We start from the raw sequence: 16,761 nt of genomic DNA, 5'->3' as shown, positions 1-16,761 counted from the left end.
TGCTCTAATGCCTTGTGACTATGCATTCTGAAATATCGTCTGCATCTTCTGAAAGACATTTCCAGTTTTACAAGAGAAACAGCATACTAGGTTCTCCTCAGGTATGCCTCTCTCTGCCTGACCCCTCTTGTCTCTTGAAATTAGAGCCTGTAATGTTGAGAAGCATTTATAGGATAACTCCCTGACAAAGTGTATGAGAAGAGTTTGATGGGGTGAAAATAAATATTTAACTTGTAATGCTCACATACAATCACTTTACTATCATGGGATAGTACTCACTACCTTCCTTACCTGCATAATGCATATTCTGTAAAGGAGCTGAGAAATGAAGAGAGGGAGAAGGGTGTAGAAAAATTTTGTATCTTCCACTTGGAGCTCACTGTAGCAACCGCCATTTTTTTTCTTGGCATGGTCTAACCAGCTTGTCACATCTCCAGCAAGATGGCAATAGCGCAGACAGCATATTTTCAGAGCATTAATAAACACCCCAAAGGTTGTCAGGAGGGAACAACCTGCAAGTAATTTGAGATATTATGTATTAGTAAAGGAATTGTTCTTCAATTTTCCAGGACGTCCATCAGAAAGATGACAATTGTCAGGATGAAGGGCAGTAAAGTGACTGAGAAGGTTTTAGCACCCAAGGGGTTGAATTCAAAGGAACATGCTCCTGACAAGGGTTCTGGCATCCTGGTGACCAGCCGAAGGTGATGGCTGACAGCTAATGTAAAAAATGAAAAAGGTAAGATCAATGGAAACATATTAAAAAAGGAAGAAAGGTGACAAAATAAAACACCAAAGTAAGAAATTCCACAATCTCTTAGAAGTCTAACTCATTAATGAGTGAGACAACCAAAACTTTCTTTTACAGTCTTAACACAAAGGACTAGGACTAGTTCTTAATATAAATGGTTATATCAATAATCCTCACTTGTCAGGTGGAGAGTGGTTTCTTATTTTGACATGGAGATGAAGTGAAATGTATTCTCTGCTTTGACGTTATCCTTGAATTTCAGATGTAAGGTTAAACTTTGAACTCTTCAAATGACTTTATACATGTTGATAGCATCACTAAAAGTTCAGATTGGATTAGCTGGCTTTTGACTTTTCCAGTAGTTTCCTCTGGGTTTATATAGCTGTCACTTCAGCACCCAAAGCATTTTATTGCCTAAGATGTTAGCAGTCACTTACTGCTTGTGATTTGCAACCTCACTGTTGCTTCTTTCATGATCTTTCAGATACCACCTTTTCTTTGACTCCATTAAGACTTCCTGATACAATGACAGATAAGTGACACTTCCCCCCCTTTGAGTTAGCAGTTCAGCTGTGCCACCATAATTGTTACAATTTTTCATAGTACTCTTTCGACCAAAGAAGTCCTTCTGCAAATTACATAGACACCAAGCCATGGTTGCAGGATAAACGGTATAATAAATGTAAAAATGTTTGAGTTTCTCCAAGGAAGGTCACTATAGAAATTCAAAGTATAGTTTGATGGTCATTTTGCTTATGTTCAAATTTCCCATAATAAAATTCCACGTGAAATACATTCTAACAAATTCATATAAATGTGGTCAAGCATTGGTTTTTATATTTAAATAAAGAATATTTATTAATATTTCTTTTTATGGTTATAGAGTGATTATATTGATTTGATCTGTTTTAAGAGTTGTAATAGACCTATTATGTCAGCCTTTGATTAATTGAAGAAGCTGGGGGCCTGGTAATTGAATATGGAACCTTTCACCCTTAAGTCACTGAATCAAATCCAGCCCAAATTGGTAGTGACCAAGAATGATTATAGCAGTGGCTCTTTGGTGGCCTCTGTGAAGTATGTTGAGGTCAAGTGGAAGTATGTTGAAATAATTGCATCTCCTATGGGCTCATACCTGTGGTCACTATTGCTTCTTCTTAGTCACTATTGCCAGAACACAGAGGAAAGCCCAGGGACTAAGAACACCAAGGGAAAAGAAGCCCCAGTGAGTGGTTGTGTCTCTTAGGAAAGAAGAGGGACATCTTTTTATTATTGCAGGAGGAACTGCTCTATTATGAGACTTTCCTAGCTATTTCAATTAGTTTACTTAAGACTTTAGTGAAATGAGAACTGAGAATGCCTTGATGAACAGTCTGGAAACTGAATTTGAACAGGTCTGGGCTACGAGGCTTAACTTCCTGACATTTCTTTATGAACTTGTCTCTGTTGCTCATCAGTCTGTTCTCTGCTCAACTTTTGCAAAACAGTGCTGTGTAGATGGAGGGTTATTATTGGCATTAATCCAACTTACTCTATGCTTTTGAATAAGCTTTATGATGAAATGATGACTATTCATAGGATGAAAGACTATTTCCAAAGATATTCTCCCCAATTTCCCCTCTCTTTCTTTAAATTCAGGTGCTTATATTGAATATATGTTTTGAACCCATCATTCTGTTTTTGTTTGAGTGAATCACCATTTGTTGCAAGATGAATTGTCATCTGCTCTTAATGCATGGTAAATTGATACCTGCAAACAATAAATATTTAAATATCTTTATCATATTCTTTCTAAGGAGGAATAGTTTGGATTATTGCTTCTTAAACTAGCTGTGTTAAAAATTTTTTTAAAAAAGTTTGAACCATTATGGTCAATACATTTTAAAAATAATCATAAAACATAATACCTAAAGAATAAAATAAAACAAAGACATAAATAATGTAAGTCCTGATATTTTTATTATTAGATTCAACAGACATAGAATCTAACTTTCAGTAAATGTTTCTACATGTTTTCTCTCAGTGTCTGTATTTATTTTGTTGCATACCAATAACAAACAGTTAATTGATCAGCAGTGCTCCATGGATAAGGTTTTGAGTAGCACTGGCTTCAACTAAATACACATTTTGAAAAATGAATTTTATTTAAGCAAGTAAAGTTATATCTGATAGAGTGATATGAAACAACAAAAACAATGGTTAAGAACAAGAAATGATTGAGCATGAATGAGGTCTAAAATTTTAGCTAGGATAGGGAGGGCACATAATTGATTCCAAACAATTGTGAATATGCAATCTTTCATTCATTCAGCATACTAAGTTCCTACTATATGCCAAAGGTTTTTTGAGCCTAAGAATAATAATAGTGAACAAGACCCACAAATTTCTGAGTTTTCCTTCTGGTTGGGGAGACACATTTTAGCAGAAAAATATAAGACATGCTCAATGATGAAAGCAAAATGGACTTCTAAGATAGACACCCATTATGGGATAGAGTATAGAGACAGCAGAAAGAGTTGAAATTTGAACTGTGGCTCGAATGACTGGAAATAGGCAAAAGACATGGAGGAAGCATATGCCAGATATGTCACAGGGTAGAAATAAGCTGAGGGGCACTTGGGTGGTTCAATTTTTTAAGCATCTGACTTCAGCTCAGGTCATGATCTCAGGGTGCTGGGATTGAGCCCCGGATCAGGCTCCTGGCTCAGTAGGGGATCTGCTGGTCTCTCTCCCTCTGCCCTTTCCCTGCTTATACCCCCTGTCTCTGTCTCTCTTTCAAATAAAATAAAGTAAAAATCTTAAAAAAAAAAAAAGAATCTGAGAGTGGTTCGGTATCCATAAAGGTCAATTTGAGGCAGTACCTCAGTTAGAAGATTGGAAGGAGGTGAGGTCCCAGAGTTGGCCAGGGATCCGACTTCACGGGCTGAAGTAAGGAGCTTGGAGTTTGCCTTCAGTGTTACAGGAAAGCATTAGGAAATTTTATGCAGAAGGGAGATAACTGTAGGATGTATACACTTAAAAAGTTACTCTTGAAGTCTGGTAGTGGTGTGGATAATAGGTTTGGAAAACAAGAGGGGGAGCTGAGAGAGGGCAAGAAGTAATGGTGACTTGGACATAGCGATAGCAGTGAAGAGAAGTGGACAGGTAGGCATGTGTGTTTGAACCACCAGCAGTATTTTTTGATGGAGGGAGCTTGAAGAAATGGGGAAGTTTGAGGATGACTACTTACCTTTTCCTTAGAAAACTGGATGTTGGTGATAGACACTGAGATGAAGAAGACAAGAAAGGGGCTGTGTTGCAGTTGGGTGAATGAGGACTTGAGTTTTGGTCAGGTTAAGTTTGAGAGGACCATTAGATAACCAAGTTAAAATGTCCATGCCTGTTTCCAAGAAATGTAGGAAAAGCTTTTGTCTTCTAATAGCCTGTTTTCTGTTCTTTTCATTTTTGAAAGCTGACACCTTTTTGTCCTTGTATTTTTGTTTTAATGAGGTTTGGAAAGGTAACATTATATATATATATATATATATATATATATATATTCTATATATACGTTTACATATATTATAGAGAGAGAGGGAGAGGGGGAGGTAAACTGTGTAGAAATGTTTTAAATTGAAAAATAAAAGTTTTCTACCATTAAAAAAGGGTTGACTAGAAATTGGATATGTATGTTTCAAGGTGAAGTCAATATGAACTTGAGTGTTTGGTATATAGTTGATATTAAAAGTGGGATTACAGGTTACTTGAGGAAAGAGGGTGTGAAGAGATGAGGTTCAGGGAATGAATCCTAGGGCTTTGCATCAGTTAGAAGACTATCAGAGGAGAAAAGAGAAGGACTATCAAGGAGATTGAGAAGGAGTGGACAGTGTGCTATATGGGTTTTAAGTCAGAGGGAAAAGAAGGCAGAGAAGTAGTAATCCTAAATTGATCAGAGGACCTGGGAGGGAATCATAAGTTAGTTCGAGAGGGCAAGAAAAGGAAATGTACAGTCATCTGTCTGCTCAAGGAGAGTAGCAGATGCCCCATCTGTCTGCCCCAGGAGAGTAGCAGATGCCCCATCAAACCAGGGTGTTATCCCTGAATGTTAGGAGAGATACCCTGTTGAAAACATCTCCTTCTAAACATCACACCACCTCCATGGATTAATCCATTAGACTTAACAGAAAATTCATGACTTCCATACAAATAATTTGGGGTGTCATGTAGACTTCACTTTTTAAAAAATCTATTGTCATTATGATTTTCAAATTGCTTTTCTGCACCAGGAGCAGAAATGGGAAGTTGAAAAAAAAAAGGGATGAAAATGCAACTGAGACTTCAAGCTCTAGTTTAAATGTGGATGGCAAACACACCAGGCGTGTACATTTTAAAATGAAACAGATGAGCTATTTTAAATGTTTTATTGCAATACTTAAAGATTGTAGCTATTACTATTAAAAAAAAAACTTTAGAAAGCAATTTTTCTATTCTTTGTACCTTTAAGTCCTTGGCTCTGATGTTCTGCTCCTCTGACCTTGATCTAATCATGAATATCTATGCTACTTAATTATAATAAAAAAAGCCTACATTGCACTCTAGATGGTAGATGCACATTTTTTCTTCTTTGGTCACCTGCCAGTTCTCAAAATTATAGCAGTGGGAAGAAATGCAAATGAAGGCCGTGCTTGACAGCTAAACATAATGGAATGCATGGTCCACATTTGAAAAGTTACCTTAAAATAAAAGGTAGCATATAAAAAATCATTTCTTTAAGGTCACCTATGGCTTTGAATTACAGCTTTGAGGAATTTCCAATTTAGTCATCAGAGAGGAAGAAGCCAAAATAAGGATTATATACTTGGCTAGAGGGAAGACAGCATTTTACTTCATCGTAGTTGGGTGATCTTATTACTTGGAAATAGAAAACAAAACAAAAACTGAAAACTGTGAAGTATTCAGTTTATGGAGTATTGTGTAGAGTAAAAAACTCCAGAACATTTTCTATTATACTTTTAATTACAATTATAAAATTCTTTCTCATGAATTTCCTAAGAAAGTTTACTTCATCATATATTTAAATATGTAACATAAGGGCTACAATAGGTTGGTGGTGAACAGTAGCTTATATATGTCTGTATTACATGAAGAATTGTATCTCTTTATTCAGATAAATATATTCTTAAATAGGAAATAATTTATATAGATAAATTATGAATTTATATTCACAAAACCCTGGAATTATTTGCTAATTACACACTCCAGAAATGACTAAACTTGTCTTTCCATGAAATTTTATGCTTTACAATTTTCTCTTTTTTGCTCTGTGGGGTTGACAAAGACCAACCCTCATAGAACTTTCTGCATATTGAACCCATTCCACAGATTGCCAGGAAGAAGTGTACTGCTTAGCTGTGATCCACATACCACAGAGCTCTGAGAAATGGAGGCAGATGTTCCTATGGATGAAATTTTCCGTACTTCCAAATGTGCTATAATAAAATGAGCTCCACACTGGGTGTTGTATGTAAGTGATGAAGCACTATATTCTACTCTGGAAGAGAATGTTACACTGTATGTTAACTAACTCTAATTTAAATTTTAAAAAAATCATAAATGATATGTTGAAGTTGCCGGAGAAGCAGAGCAAAGCATATGGAGCCCAAGCTATAAAAGGATACAAGGTACCCTTCCTATCTACTTCACAGGCTGGGGGTGAAAATGAGGTAACATTGGTGAAGACCCTCAACTGGTAAAAATACAGCTCATCACATCACTCTTAATGGTAGTAGTTGTATAGAGAAGTAGTAGAAACAGTGGTAATAGTAAAAAGAAAATATATGAGAAATTAAGGTCAGAGTTAGATAAGATAGATTAATAGACTAACCAAGGAACAGCTCCAGAAATGCAAGTGTCTATGTACAATGAAGGTGGCATCTTGTATTAGTGGGGAAAATCCAGACTTTGAAATAAGTGAGTTTGGATAACTTGACAGTTACATTGAAAAAAGATAAAATTAAGTTCATTCTTAAAACCTATTTTGTTTTATTTAAAAAAAAGATTTAATTAATTAATTAATTAATTTGAGAGAGAGTAGGTGGAGGAGCAGAGGGAGAGGGAGAGAGAGAATCTCGAGCAGACTCCGTGCTGAGCTTGGAGCACGATGAGGACTTGATCCCACAACCTTGAGATTATGACGTGAGCCAAAATCAAGAGTTAGAGGCTTAACCGACTGAACCACTCATGTGCCCCAAAACCTATTTTAATATAATTTCCAATGGGTCAGAGATATAAAGATTAAAAAAAAAGAAGAAGAAAGAATATGAGTACTGAAAGAAAATTTGAGTGAATATCTTTATATTCTTGGAGTAAGGAAAATTTTTCCAACATAATTCAAAATCTAGACGTAATTAGGGAGACAACTGATATATTTTATTATAAGCTTAACCCCTCATCAAAAATAAAAAAAGGAAACTTAAAAATCTTGTGTGTAGAAGAAAAACACAAGAATCAAAGTTAAAAACTATATGACAAATGGGGAATAATATTTGCAAATTTTATCATAAATAAAAGTTTAACATCTACAATATAAAGAAATCTTCTAAAAATCAAAAGAAAAAGTCCACAGTCCTACAGAAAAAAAAAAAATGGACTAGATGTATGAACAGGTAGTTCACTGAAAGATATACAAATTGTTCTAAGCAATGAAAAGATGTTCAACTTTTCTCATAATAAGAGAAATGTTAATTAAAACTTTTGCAAGATGCCATTTTCCACCCTCAAGTTGTCAAAAATCCAAAAGTTTGACAAAATTACTTTGCTGGAAAGACTATGAGAAAACAGGCATTCTCATACATTTTTGGTGGAAACTCAACAATACAACCACTATGGAAGGAAATTTGTTGAAATATAGCAAAGTTGTGTGTATAATTACTTTTTCACTTAACAATCCTACAAAGAGAGGATTACAGCAGGCTATTCATTAGAAACAACTTAACATAGCAAAAGCAAAAGAAAAAAAAGAAAAAAAAAAGGCAAAAAAAACCCCACCAAACAAAACCAAAACCCCAACCTGAATGTCCATCAATAGGTTGGTAAAATAAACATCAATATGAAGCTGATTCATTACATAATGGAGAACCAAGCAGCTATAAAAAGGAATGGGGCACATTTTTATATACAATTATGAAGCAATCCCTAGGATACATTAAATGAGAAAAGCAGGTGAGAAGAGTGAATAATACGCTCTTGCTTATATAAGTAGGGAAGTAAATACATACATGGAGACATAAAGACACACACATAAAAAATTTTAATAGTTTCCCTTATTACAAAAATGGAAAGATAATTCTTTAAAATATGTAAATGGACACCTAAGGGAATAAGAGAGGATATAGGAATATAAATAGACTTTGTTTTCTACATAAATTTTAGATACATGAAACTATTCCCAAGACTTAATTAAATTTTAAAAATATGTCTAAGTATAAAGAAAAATGGAATAAATACATTTAATTTTACATAAAGTTACTGACACAACCACACAGAGAGAAACTATGAGTAACTTTAGGACATAATAATTTTGGTGTACATTCCTAGGGATTATAAGATAAAGAAAAGAAAAAGTGCAAGAATCTTGAAACTATTTTCGATAACCATACTGGGGGCGCCAGTGTCAGGCTAAGATTACTGAGTCTTTGAGATAAAGCAAATGTGTGGATTATTGTTGTCATTGAGAACTGGGATTCTTGGCCTAGGAAATAAGAGAAAAAGACCTGAGTTTGATAGGATAAGAAAAAATCCTTCAGCACTGGTTTTGATTAAGGTATTAGTATAATCCAAAATGTATGTTATTCTAGAAAGAAAAAATGATAACATTTTCTAGCTTTGTCCACAGAAAAGTCTAGGAACCATGATAGACTAAGTAGCATTGAGCATCCCCATGGCCAAAATTATAGTCTCTAATTACCAATATCCGTGGAAAGGAAACACCGTTTTTTGGAGGAGATGATTCCAATTTCAGGGAAAGAAATAATGACCATAGAATATGCTGGCATATCAGAAAACAAGGAAGCCAGAAAAGAAAACAGAGGCTTGTCCGGAAGACTCAGACACCAACTCAAAGAGAACCTCACTGCCCAAATATGGAATAATCCGAGCACTGATAACTGTGGTGGATTGCAACTTACTAAAAATTTTAAGTCTATAAATTAATAATAATAGTTTTTCTAAAGAAATCATCCAACAGGTCTACCTCTGGAAGATACTGAAAGTCTAAAAATAGAGTAAAAGAATTAAACATTTGTTTTCTTTTTCCTATATAAACTGTACCTCTGTATAACTGAATACTTACTGAGGAGAGATTTCTCTTCATAGAATTATTTCAGCTAATGAAGGAGGCATAAATATGGACTTTCACTGCCTTGTAACCCACAATGGAGTATGGACTTAGGCAGAAATCATCAGTGGGTGCTGATACTGTAAAAACAGATAATCAGACATCTCTCCTCTTCATTGAAGTACATAACACCATCTATGAAGGAATTTTGTTTAAAAAAAAATCTTAATCTGATCAAGCATGTAGGTCTTTCAGACAATTAAAAGGAATTAAGAAAGAGGAACATCTCTTGCATGACAACATGTGGATGTAATCCATGAAATTCAGACTACGAGAAATGCTCTGTGGAATGTTCAGATTTCTTTAAAAAAAAAGTGAAAAGAGATAGAAATGAAAGAGGAATATAGATGATGTAAGGGGCACTTCTGCCATTCGGAATGTATGGACCTATTTGGATGTGAAGTAAACAAAATACACAAATTTCAAAAAGGGAAACAGATCTTAACAGTGAGCCGCTACTCTCCCTTTCATTGTGTGTGTGTATGTAATAATGACATTGTGAATATGGTTTTTTAAAAGTATGTCATTTACACACTTGCACACAAATGAAATGCTATAATATTTTTTTTTAATTTAAATTTTAGTTAGCTAACATAAAGTGCAATATAGATTTCAGGAATAGAATTCAGTGATTCATCACTTACATAACAACACCCGGTGCTCAACCCAGTAAGAGCACTTCTTAAAACCCATCACCCATCTAGCCTGACCCCACCCCCTCCCTCCATCCACTTTCAGTTTGTTCTCTATCTTTAAGAGTCTCTTCTGGTTTGTCCTCATCCCTCCTTTTGCTTCAAAATCACCAGGTGGGATGGGGAGAGAGTGAGTGGAGTTGATGATAGTTGAAGCGGAGAGTACATACGGGATTTTTGTCCTACTTTTGTTTTTGTTTAAAACATCCAATTATTAAACTGATTTGAACAAGGGAAACCGAAAAGATCTTAGAGATTGTTGATATTCTTACAGATTTTACTGCTCTCAAGTGTAGCAACTGGCAGACTCTACAAATCCTGTGAGTTGAAAGAGAAGTTACAGGGGATCAAAGATGAAGAAGATCAAGTAGATCAAGAAAACCATCAAAATCAAATAATTAATGTGAAGTGTGATTTACTTACATTTTTCTGGCTGATAAATCAAGTCACAGTGCATCATATGAAGGGTTATCAAAGCCATAAGTGTAGACATAAAGGGAATGAGTAGAACCAGGGCCCCAGCCCCTGAGTGCTGGATGTAAGATATTCCCAGAAAGACAACAGTTGCTTTCAGGTTCATGATCCAGCAAAACCTGTGATACACAGACAGACAGAAATAAAAAGACCATTGAGTTACTTCAGAGAACAATTGTTAATTTTAATGCTTTGATCTAGATGTAAGCTATGAAGTGGTGGCCTGTTAGCTGAACTAGAATTTGTCAGTATTATTTTAAACTTCTTTAAAAAAAAATTCTTTTTTTATTTGAGAGAGAGAGAGAGTGAAAGAGAGAGAAAGAGAGACAAGGAGCAGCGGGAGAAGCAGAGGGAGGTGGAGAAGCAGACTCCTCCACTAGAAGAGAGCTCAACAAGGGGCTCGATTGCAGGATCATGACCTGAGCTAAAGGCAGACACTTAACCACTTGAGCCAGTCAGGCACGCCTGTTTATTAGACTTCTTAATAACTGTGAACATATCAGCTATGGAGTCTTATCATTTTTGTTATCTTTGTTTCATTCCTTTTACAACACGTGTGGAGAGAATGTGTTATCTAAAGACAAACTTTTTCTGCAAAGGGCTTCATAGTAAATATTTGAGGTTTCGAGGGTCATACCATCTCTACAGCAACTGCTCAACTATGTGTTGTGGCACTAGAGAAGCCATAAACAATACTTAATCAAACATGCCTAATAAATCTGGGAAAGGCTGCATGGGTAAAAAGCTGAATCTTCCTATTTATTCTACTCTTCAAAGTATGGGTAAACTGAGGAATACTTTGGTTATACCCAGACCATGCATTAAACCAAAGAAATGCGTGTCATTTGAATAAAACTTTCAGTACCTTTTCCTGATGAATAGTATTACAACTACGTACCCATAGCAGTAGTCTGGTTTGTAATGGGGGAAATAATCTGTATCTCTCATCCTTTCATTGGGTCTAAGCCCATGCTGTTAGAGTCCCATGGCAGAGGAGGGGTCTTAACATTAATTTATAAAATTTATTAGGGTAAAATTAAATACAATAAAATATCTGCTTAAATATATAGTTTTATGAGTTTTGGTAAATTTTTCAGTTGGGTAAACACTAATAAGACCTAAGTTTTAGAACATAACATTATCACTAAGGTTTAAAGGGCCAACCTTGTTAGATCAGGCCCATCCAGGATTCTAGGATAATCTCTTCTTTGGTTAATTTAAAAATCAAATTATTAGAGACTTTAAAAGAAGTTTTTATTTATTTTAGAGTGAGAAAGGGAGAGAGTGTGTGTGCACAAGTGGTGGAAGGGACAGAGGGAGAGAAAAAGAGCCTCAAGCAGACTCCCTGCTGAGCAAGGAGCCCAAGGTTTTCAATCCTATAACCCTGACATTATGACCTGAGCCAAAACCAAGACTTGGATGCTTAACTGACTGAGCCACCAAGGCACCCCTAGAGACTTTAGTTACATTGCCAAATCCCTTCACTTTTGCCATGTAACAACACAATTAGGGTTTGGAAAAAACCTAGGAATGGAAGGGCTAGATGATACAGTAGATGAACATCTAATATTTTAAGAAATTTCCAAATGCTTTTCAAGTAATTGTAACATTTTGCATCAACTACAACATAGGTATGAGAGTTTTAATACCTCCACATCTTGGCCAATACTTGGTATATGATCAGTCTTAAATTTTAGCCATTTTAATAGATGTGTGTTCGTATCCCATTGTGATTTTATTTTGCATTTCCCTAATAACTAGCGATATTGAGCATCTCTTCATGTGCTTTTATCCATCTGTATATCTTCTTTGGTGAGATTGCTGTTCAAAACTTTTGCCCATTTAAAATAAAACTAGGTTATTTTCTTATTATTGAATTTTTTAAAAGATTTTATTTATTTATTTGACAGACAGAGATCACAAGCAGGCAGAGAGGCAGGCAGAAAGAGAGGGGGAGGCAGGCCCCTGCTGAGCAGAGAGCCCGGGCTTTTATTGTTGTATCTAGGAAATCTTTCCCTAACCCAAGATCACAAAAATTTTCCATCTCTGTTTTAGAGGAGAAATTTTTGCCTTGGAGACCTTTACGGTTTCAAGTGAATTCTCACAGCTGCATTGTTGCAAAGGCATGAGTAGGAGCCCTCATTCTGGTGCAGCCTCTAAGAAGAGGCTAACTTGACTATGTATCTTTTTTACACTTCTTTCCTATCATCAAGTTCATGACACCACCATTTCCTCATTAATACAAGCTTTAACATTAGAAATTACCTTTCACTCATGCTTCTTGCCAAATTTTATATATTATTAATTATAAATATTGTTTCTTTCCCTTGGAATGATGCTCAAAAAGACATGAATTTGGGACACCTGGGTGGCTTGGTCAGTTAAGCATCTGCCTTGGCTCAGGTCATGATCCGGGGTCCTGAGATGGAGCTCCCACCTGAGTAGGAAGCTTCCTTCTCCCTTTTCCTCTGCCCTTCCCCTCTGCTTGGGCTCACTCTCTCTCTCTCTGTGTCTCTTTCTCAAATGAATAAATAAATAAATAAAATCTTAAAAAAAAAAAAGACATGAATTTGAGTGAAAACTCTGATAATCACATGATCTGTGTCTTAGGCTTTTTGGATTTCTGGGTCTTTATCTTTAAAGTAGGGATCATACCCTCTAGTCAGGTTTCTTGTGAAGACTGAATGGAGAACACACACTGGAGCTGCACTGTGCTAAGCTAACGTTGTCATATTCTTCACTTTTCTTCCATCTTGTTTCCGGAAACAAAATGAGCAAGGAAGTTAGAGCGTGGTGAGCAAGGAAAAGACCATTTGGAGACGTGATCCGCGCTAATTGTGATTCAGATCATGCAAGGCCTTGAAGTCCATGGTAAAGAGTTTGGTTTTTATTCTTAGTATATTGGGAAGCCATTTGGAGGCGATTGATCATGGGGCTGAAATGATGTGCTTTTAAATGGAAAAAAGAAAGGATTATCATGTGAGGTCTACGCATGTAGATTATGCATGGTCAGGGCCTGGTAAGACTAATCACAGCTGCTGTAGCCTGGAGGAGGGTTAGAAGTGAACTGGACTGCGGTTAGCAAAGTCAAGGGAGAGAGGGAGAGAGGTTTGTGACGTATATTTGGAAAGGAGACATGCGCCCAGCTACCCCTGTGCCTTCTCTGTCCTATAAACATGGTTGCTCATTTTCACCTCTAAAATTTTTTTTTTAAGAATTTTATTTATGTATTTATTTAAGAGAGAGAGAGTGCAGGAGTTGGGGGAGGGACAGAAAGAGAGGGAGAAGGAGACTTCCCAATGAGCAGGGAGCCTGCCATAGGGCTTGATTCTAGGATCCTGAGATCATAACCTTAGCCTAAGGCAGATACTTAACCAACTGAGCCACCCAGGCACCCCCATCCTTACACCTTTTGTCACTTAACTAAAGTTCCATGTCAAGTCTCTTTTCCTTTATTCAACATTCTCTTGAATAGAAATTCTCTGAACTTCTAAGATAATCCATTCTGCAATGATTTCACTTTTGTTAGTTTTGTCTTCTCACAAGCTGTCAGGCTTCCTGACAGGAACGCCTTGTTCTTTGTCTCCATAGGACATAACATGGTTCTAGGATCACAATATAGGGATAGTAAATAAGCAATTGACGAATAACATGGCATCTCACAAAAACCACATTTTCCATAATTGACCTAGGAAAGTAATCAAACATCCAACATGGCCATGCTGAGGACTCTGGTTTACTACAATCCACCACCAGAAACTTGTCACAGTGCCAGTGAGACACAAAGCTAGAGTTTTGTAGGACATTTGGATAGAGCTCTTAGGCTCAGTCTCGGGTCGTCCTGTCGAGCTGTTGCAACCTGCACACTTGAGCTGCGGCTCAGGCAACTAAGAGAGGCTGGAGCTTCAAGCAGTGTTCTAGCTCTTTCAATCGGCAGGAAACACTTTTCTTAAATGTTCAATATTGCTGAGAAAGTCCAAGAGGACATTGTGCGGCTCCTCGGAACACCACATGGTGATGTAAACTAAATCGCTCTAAAGAGGGTCGGGGAAAATTACAATTATTCCAAGACTTCAATCTTGGAAAAGGCAGTTAGAAACAAAAGAATTATAGTGTTGAATAGCTTCATATAGGAAGAGATTTTACACCAAGTACTAAATGTATTTTAACAAATGCCATCCAACCTATTTGATTGTGTAATTTTCTGGAAGAATTACCTAGTACAGGCATGTTTTATATATGTCTTTATTGATCCATGGACAGGATAAGCCATAGATAATTAAGGGTGAAATTGTATATGTATCAACTGTAAAAAAATAAAAGAAATAAAAACCCACAGTCTTCAAACTCACCATTAAGACTCCTTTCATCTCATAGCTCACTAGCAAATTGAGTATATAAAGCACCTCTCACACAGAAAGTCAAAGAGCAAAGCACTAACACAAAATAAATACAAGTGATTAAGGAAAATGGAAAGCAGCAGTAAAAATATGTTTCTTTAGTCTACTTTTAAATACAGACTGGGAACTGCAAATAACTGGGAGTACATGTAAGTCTAATTTTTTTTTTTTTTTTGGGTCTTCGTGATTCTATGGCATTGAATACAAATAAGGGAAAGAAAACTTGTTGCTGCAAATCTCAGCAATCCTTTTGAGATTTTTTTTCTTTTAAACATTCACCTTTACTTATTTAGTAATCATGATTGAACTCACTCTTATACTTTGTCATCTCTTAGGCTGTCTCATTTTGACATACTTCAAATTTATTTTCAGTGATTTTAGGGAAAATGGTTTAAACTGGTTTTTCTTAACCCGAGAAGATGCCAAGAGGGAAGGCAAACTCTTGGGTCTTCATGGCAGCAGGAGACAATGGACAGAGTTCAGGGAAACTATTTTACTCTGCATTGAACAATATTGAGATAATTCACTAGGGGATTTGTGGTTCTTCAAAAAGAACTGAACTGTTCTTTGAACTGTTTAGAAAAGTCAGGGACACACTTGGGTGCTGACTTCCTGGTGGGTCATGGTTGACAATGGTTGCTTCTTCCAGCATCACTATAGACCTATAGAAGTACTTCAAAGAATACTCTGGTGGTCATGAATTTAGAGAAAAAAGAAGCAAGTGGAAATTTTGCAGTTCTAGATGCTTTTTATCTATAATTTTTTTCAACAGTACAGATAAAGAAAAGGCATCTAATAAAAGAAGAGTGTTGGTTTTGGTGAACAGACAGCATGATTTAGAAAAGATATATATATATATATATATATATATATATATATATATATATATTTCTTTTTTTTTTTTAAAGATTTTATTTACTTGACAGACAGAGATCACAAGTAGGCAGAGAGGCAGGCAGAGAGAGAGGAAGGGAAGCAGGCTCCCCGCTGAGCAGAGAGCCCGATGCGGGGCTCGATCCCAGGACCCTAGGATCAGGACCTGAGCTGAAGCCTTTAACCCACTGAGCCACCCAGGCACCCCTAGAAAAGGTATATTTTTAATTTTTAATCAAGAAATTTGGGAATAGGTCTCACTCTTTCTCTCTTGCTCTCCTTGCCTCTTCTTCTTTTAACTTACTATCATTCTCTTTCTCTCTCTGATCCTCCCTTCTTCTTTTTTTCCCCCAACATTGCAACCATAACAGTTATTCCTGTATATCATTTTCTTATTTCCTCAATTTAAGGTCTTTAGATCACTGCGTGTTTACTGATGAAAATAAGTCCGTAGTCATGTACCTACCAAGTTGAAAAACGACCAAGCAGGGCTTAAAAAAAAAAAAAAAAAAGAGCAGTAAGACACAAGAAATTCGCCTTTCTTTCTTTTTTTCCTCAGTGTTCTTTGGTTTCCACAAGTATATGTTAGGCAGGAATTCTGAGTGTATTTCCTGAAAGCTTACCACTTTGGCAAAAGTAAAGAAGGAGTTGTCTGTTGTTATTAGAGTGGGTGGGTAGGATTTGTTAAGCTTGGCTAGAGCCCATGGAAATAGAATTTTGGAAGGTTTAGTGATTTTTTTTTTTTAAAGCTATTTACAAGCTATTCCTCAGTGTGCAACTCAGATGATATTTTGAGAATTAATACAATTATTCCGTGAACTGCTTTGATTTTGTTGGCTGAAATGTACCTTATAAATTATGATTTTACTATTACAGAATTAAGTAGATTCATGTTTCGTTTCTCTTCACAAGGAATTTCTCAATCAGATAGGTTTCCAAGTGGGATGAAAAATCGCTATGAATTGTCAAAACTTTCCAAAGCCGCCTCATATCCAGTATGTGCACCCCAATGATGTCCAGTTCCATTCCTTTTCTTTTTCTTTATATTTAAGTTTATTTATTTATTTGAGAGAGAGAGAGAGAGAGACAGCGAGAGAGGGAACACAAGCAGGGGGAGTGGGAGAGGGAGAAGCAGGCTTTCTCCCAACAAGGAGCCTGATACGGGGCTGGATCCCAGGACCCAGAGATCGTGATCTG

The 16,761-nt window shown here is 36.2% G+C and overlaps 1 protein-coding gene across 1 annotated transcript in view; it reads right to left on the bottom strand.

Moving 5' to 3' along the window:
- SLC15A5 (solute carrier family 15 member 5) overlaps positions 1-16,761 on the bottom strand; it is a 79,842-nt gene that overhangs the window by 53,629 nt on the left and 9,452 nt on the right. The window contains exons 3-4 of the mRNA XM_004755760.1: positions 10,241-10,410; positions 292-512 (exon numbers count right to left, since the gene is read on the bottom strand). Of these exons, the coding sequence (XP_004755817.1) occupies positions 292-512; positions 10,241-10,410 (391 nt within the window). The remainder of the gene's footprint in view (positions 1-291; positions 513-10,240; positions 10,411-16,761) is intronic.

Source organism: Mustela putorius, unplaced genomic scaffold (assembly GCF_011764305.1).
Source record: "Mustela putorius furo isolate JIRA1106 unplaced genomic scaffold, ASM1176430v1.1 tig00537227_pilon_pilon_pilon, whole genome shotgun sequence".
NCBI lineage: Eukaryota > Metazoa > Chordata > Mammalia > Carnivora > Mustelidae > Mustela > Mustela putorius.
This window is presented reverse-complemented; position numbering and strand designations above follow the sequence as displayed.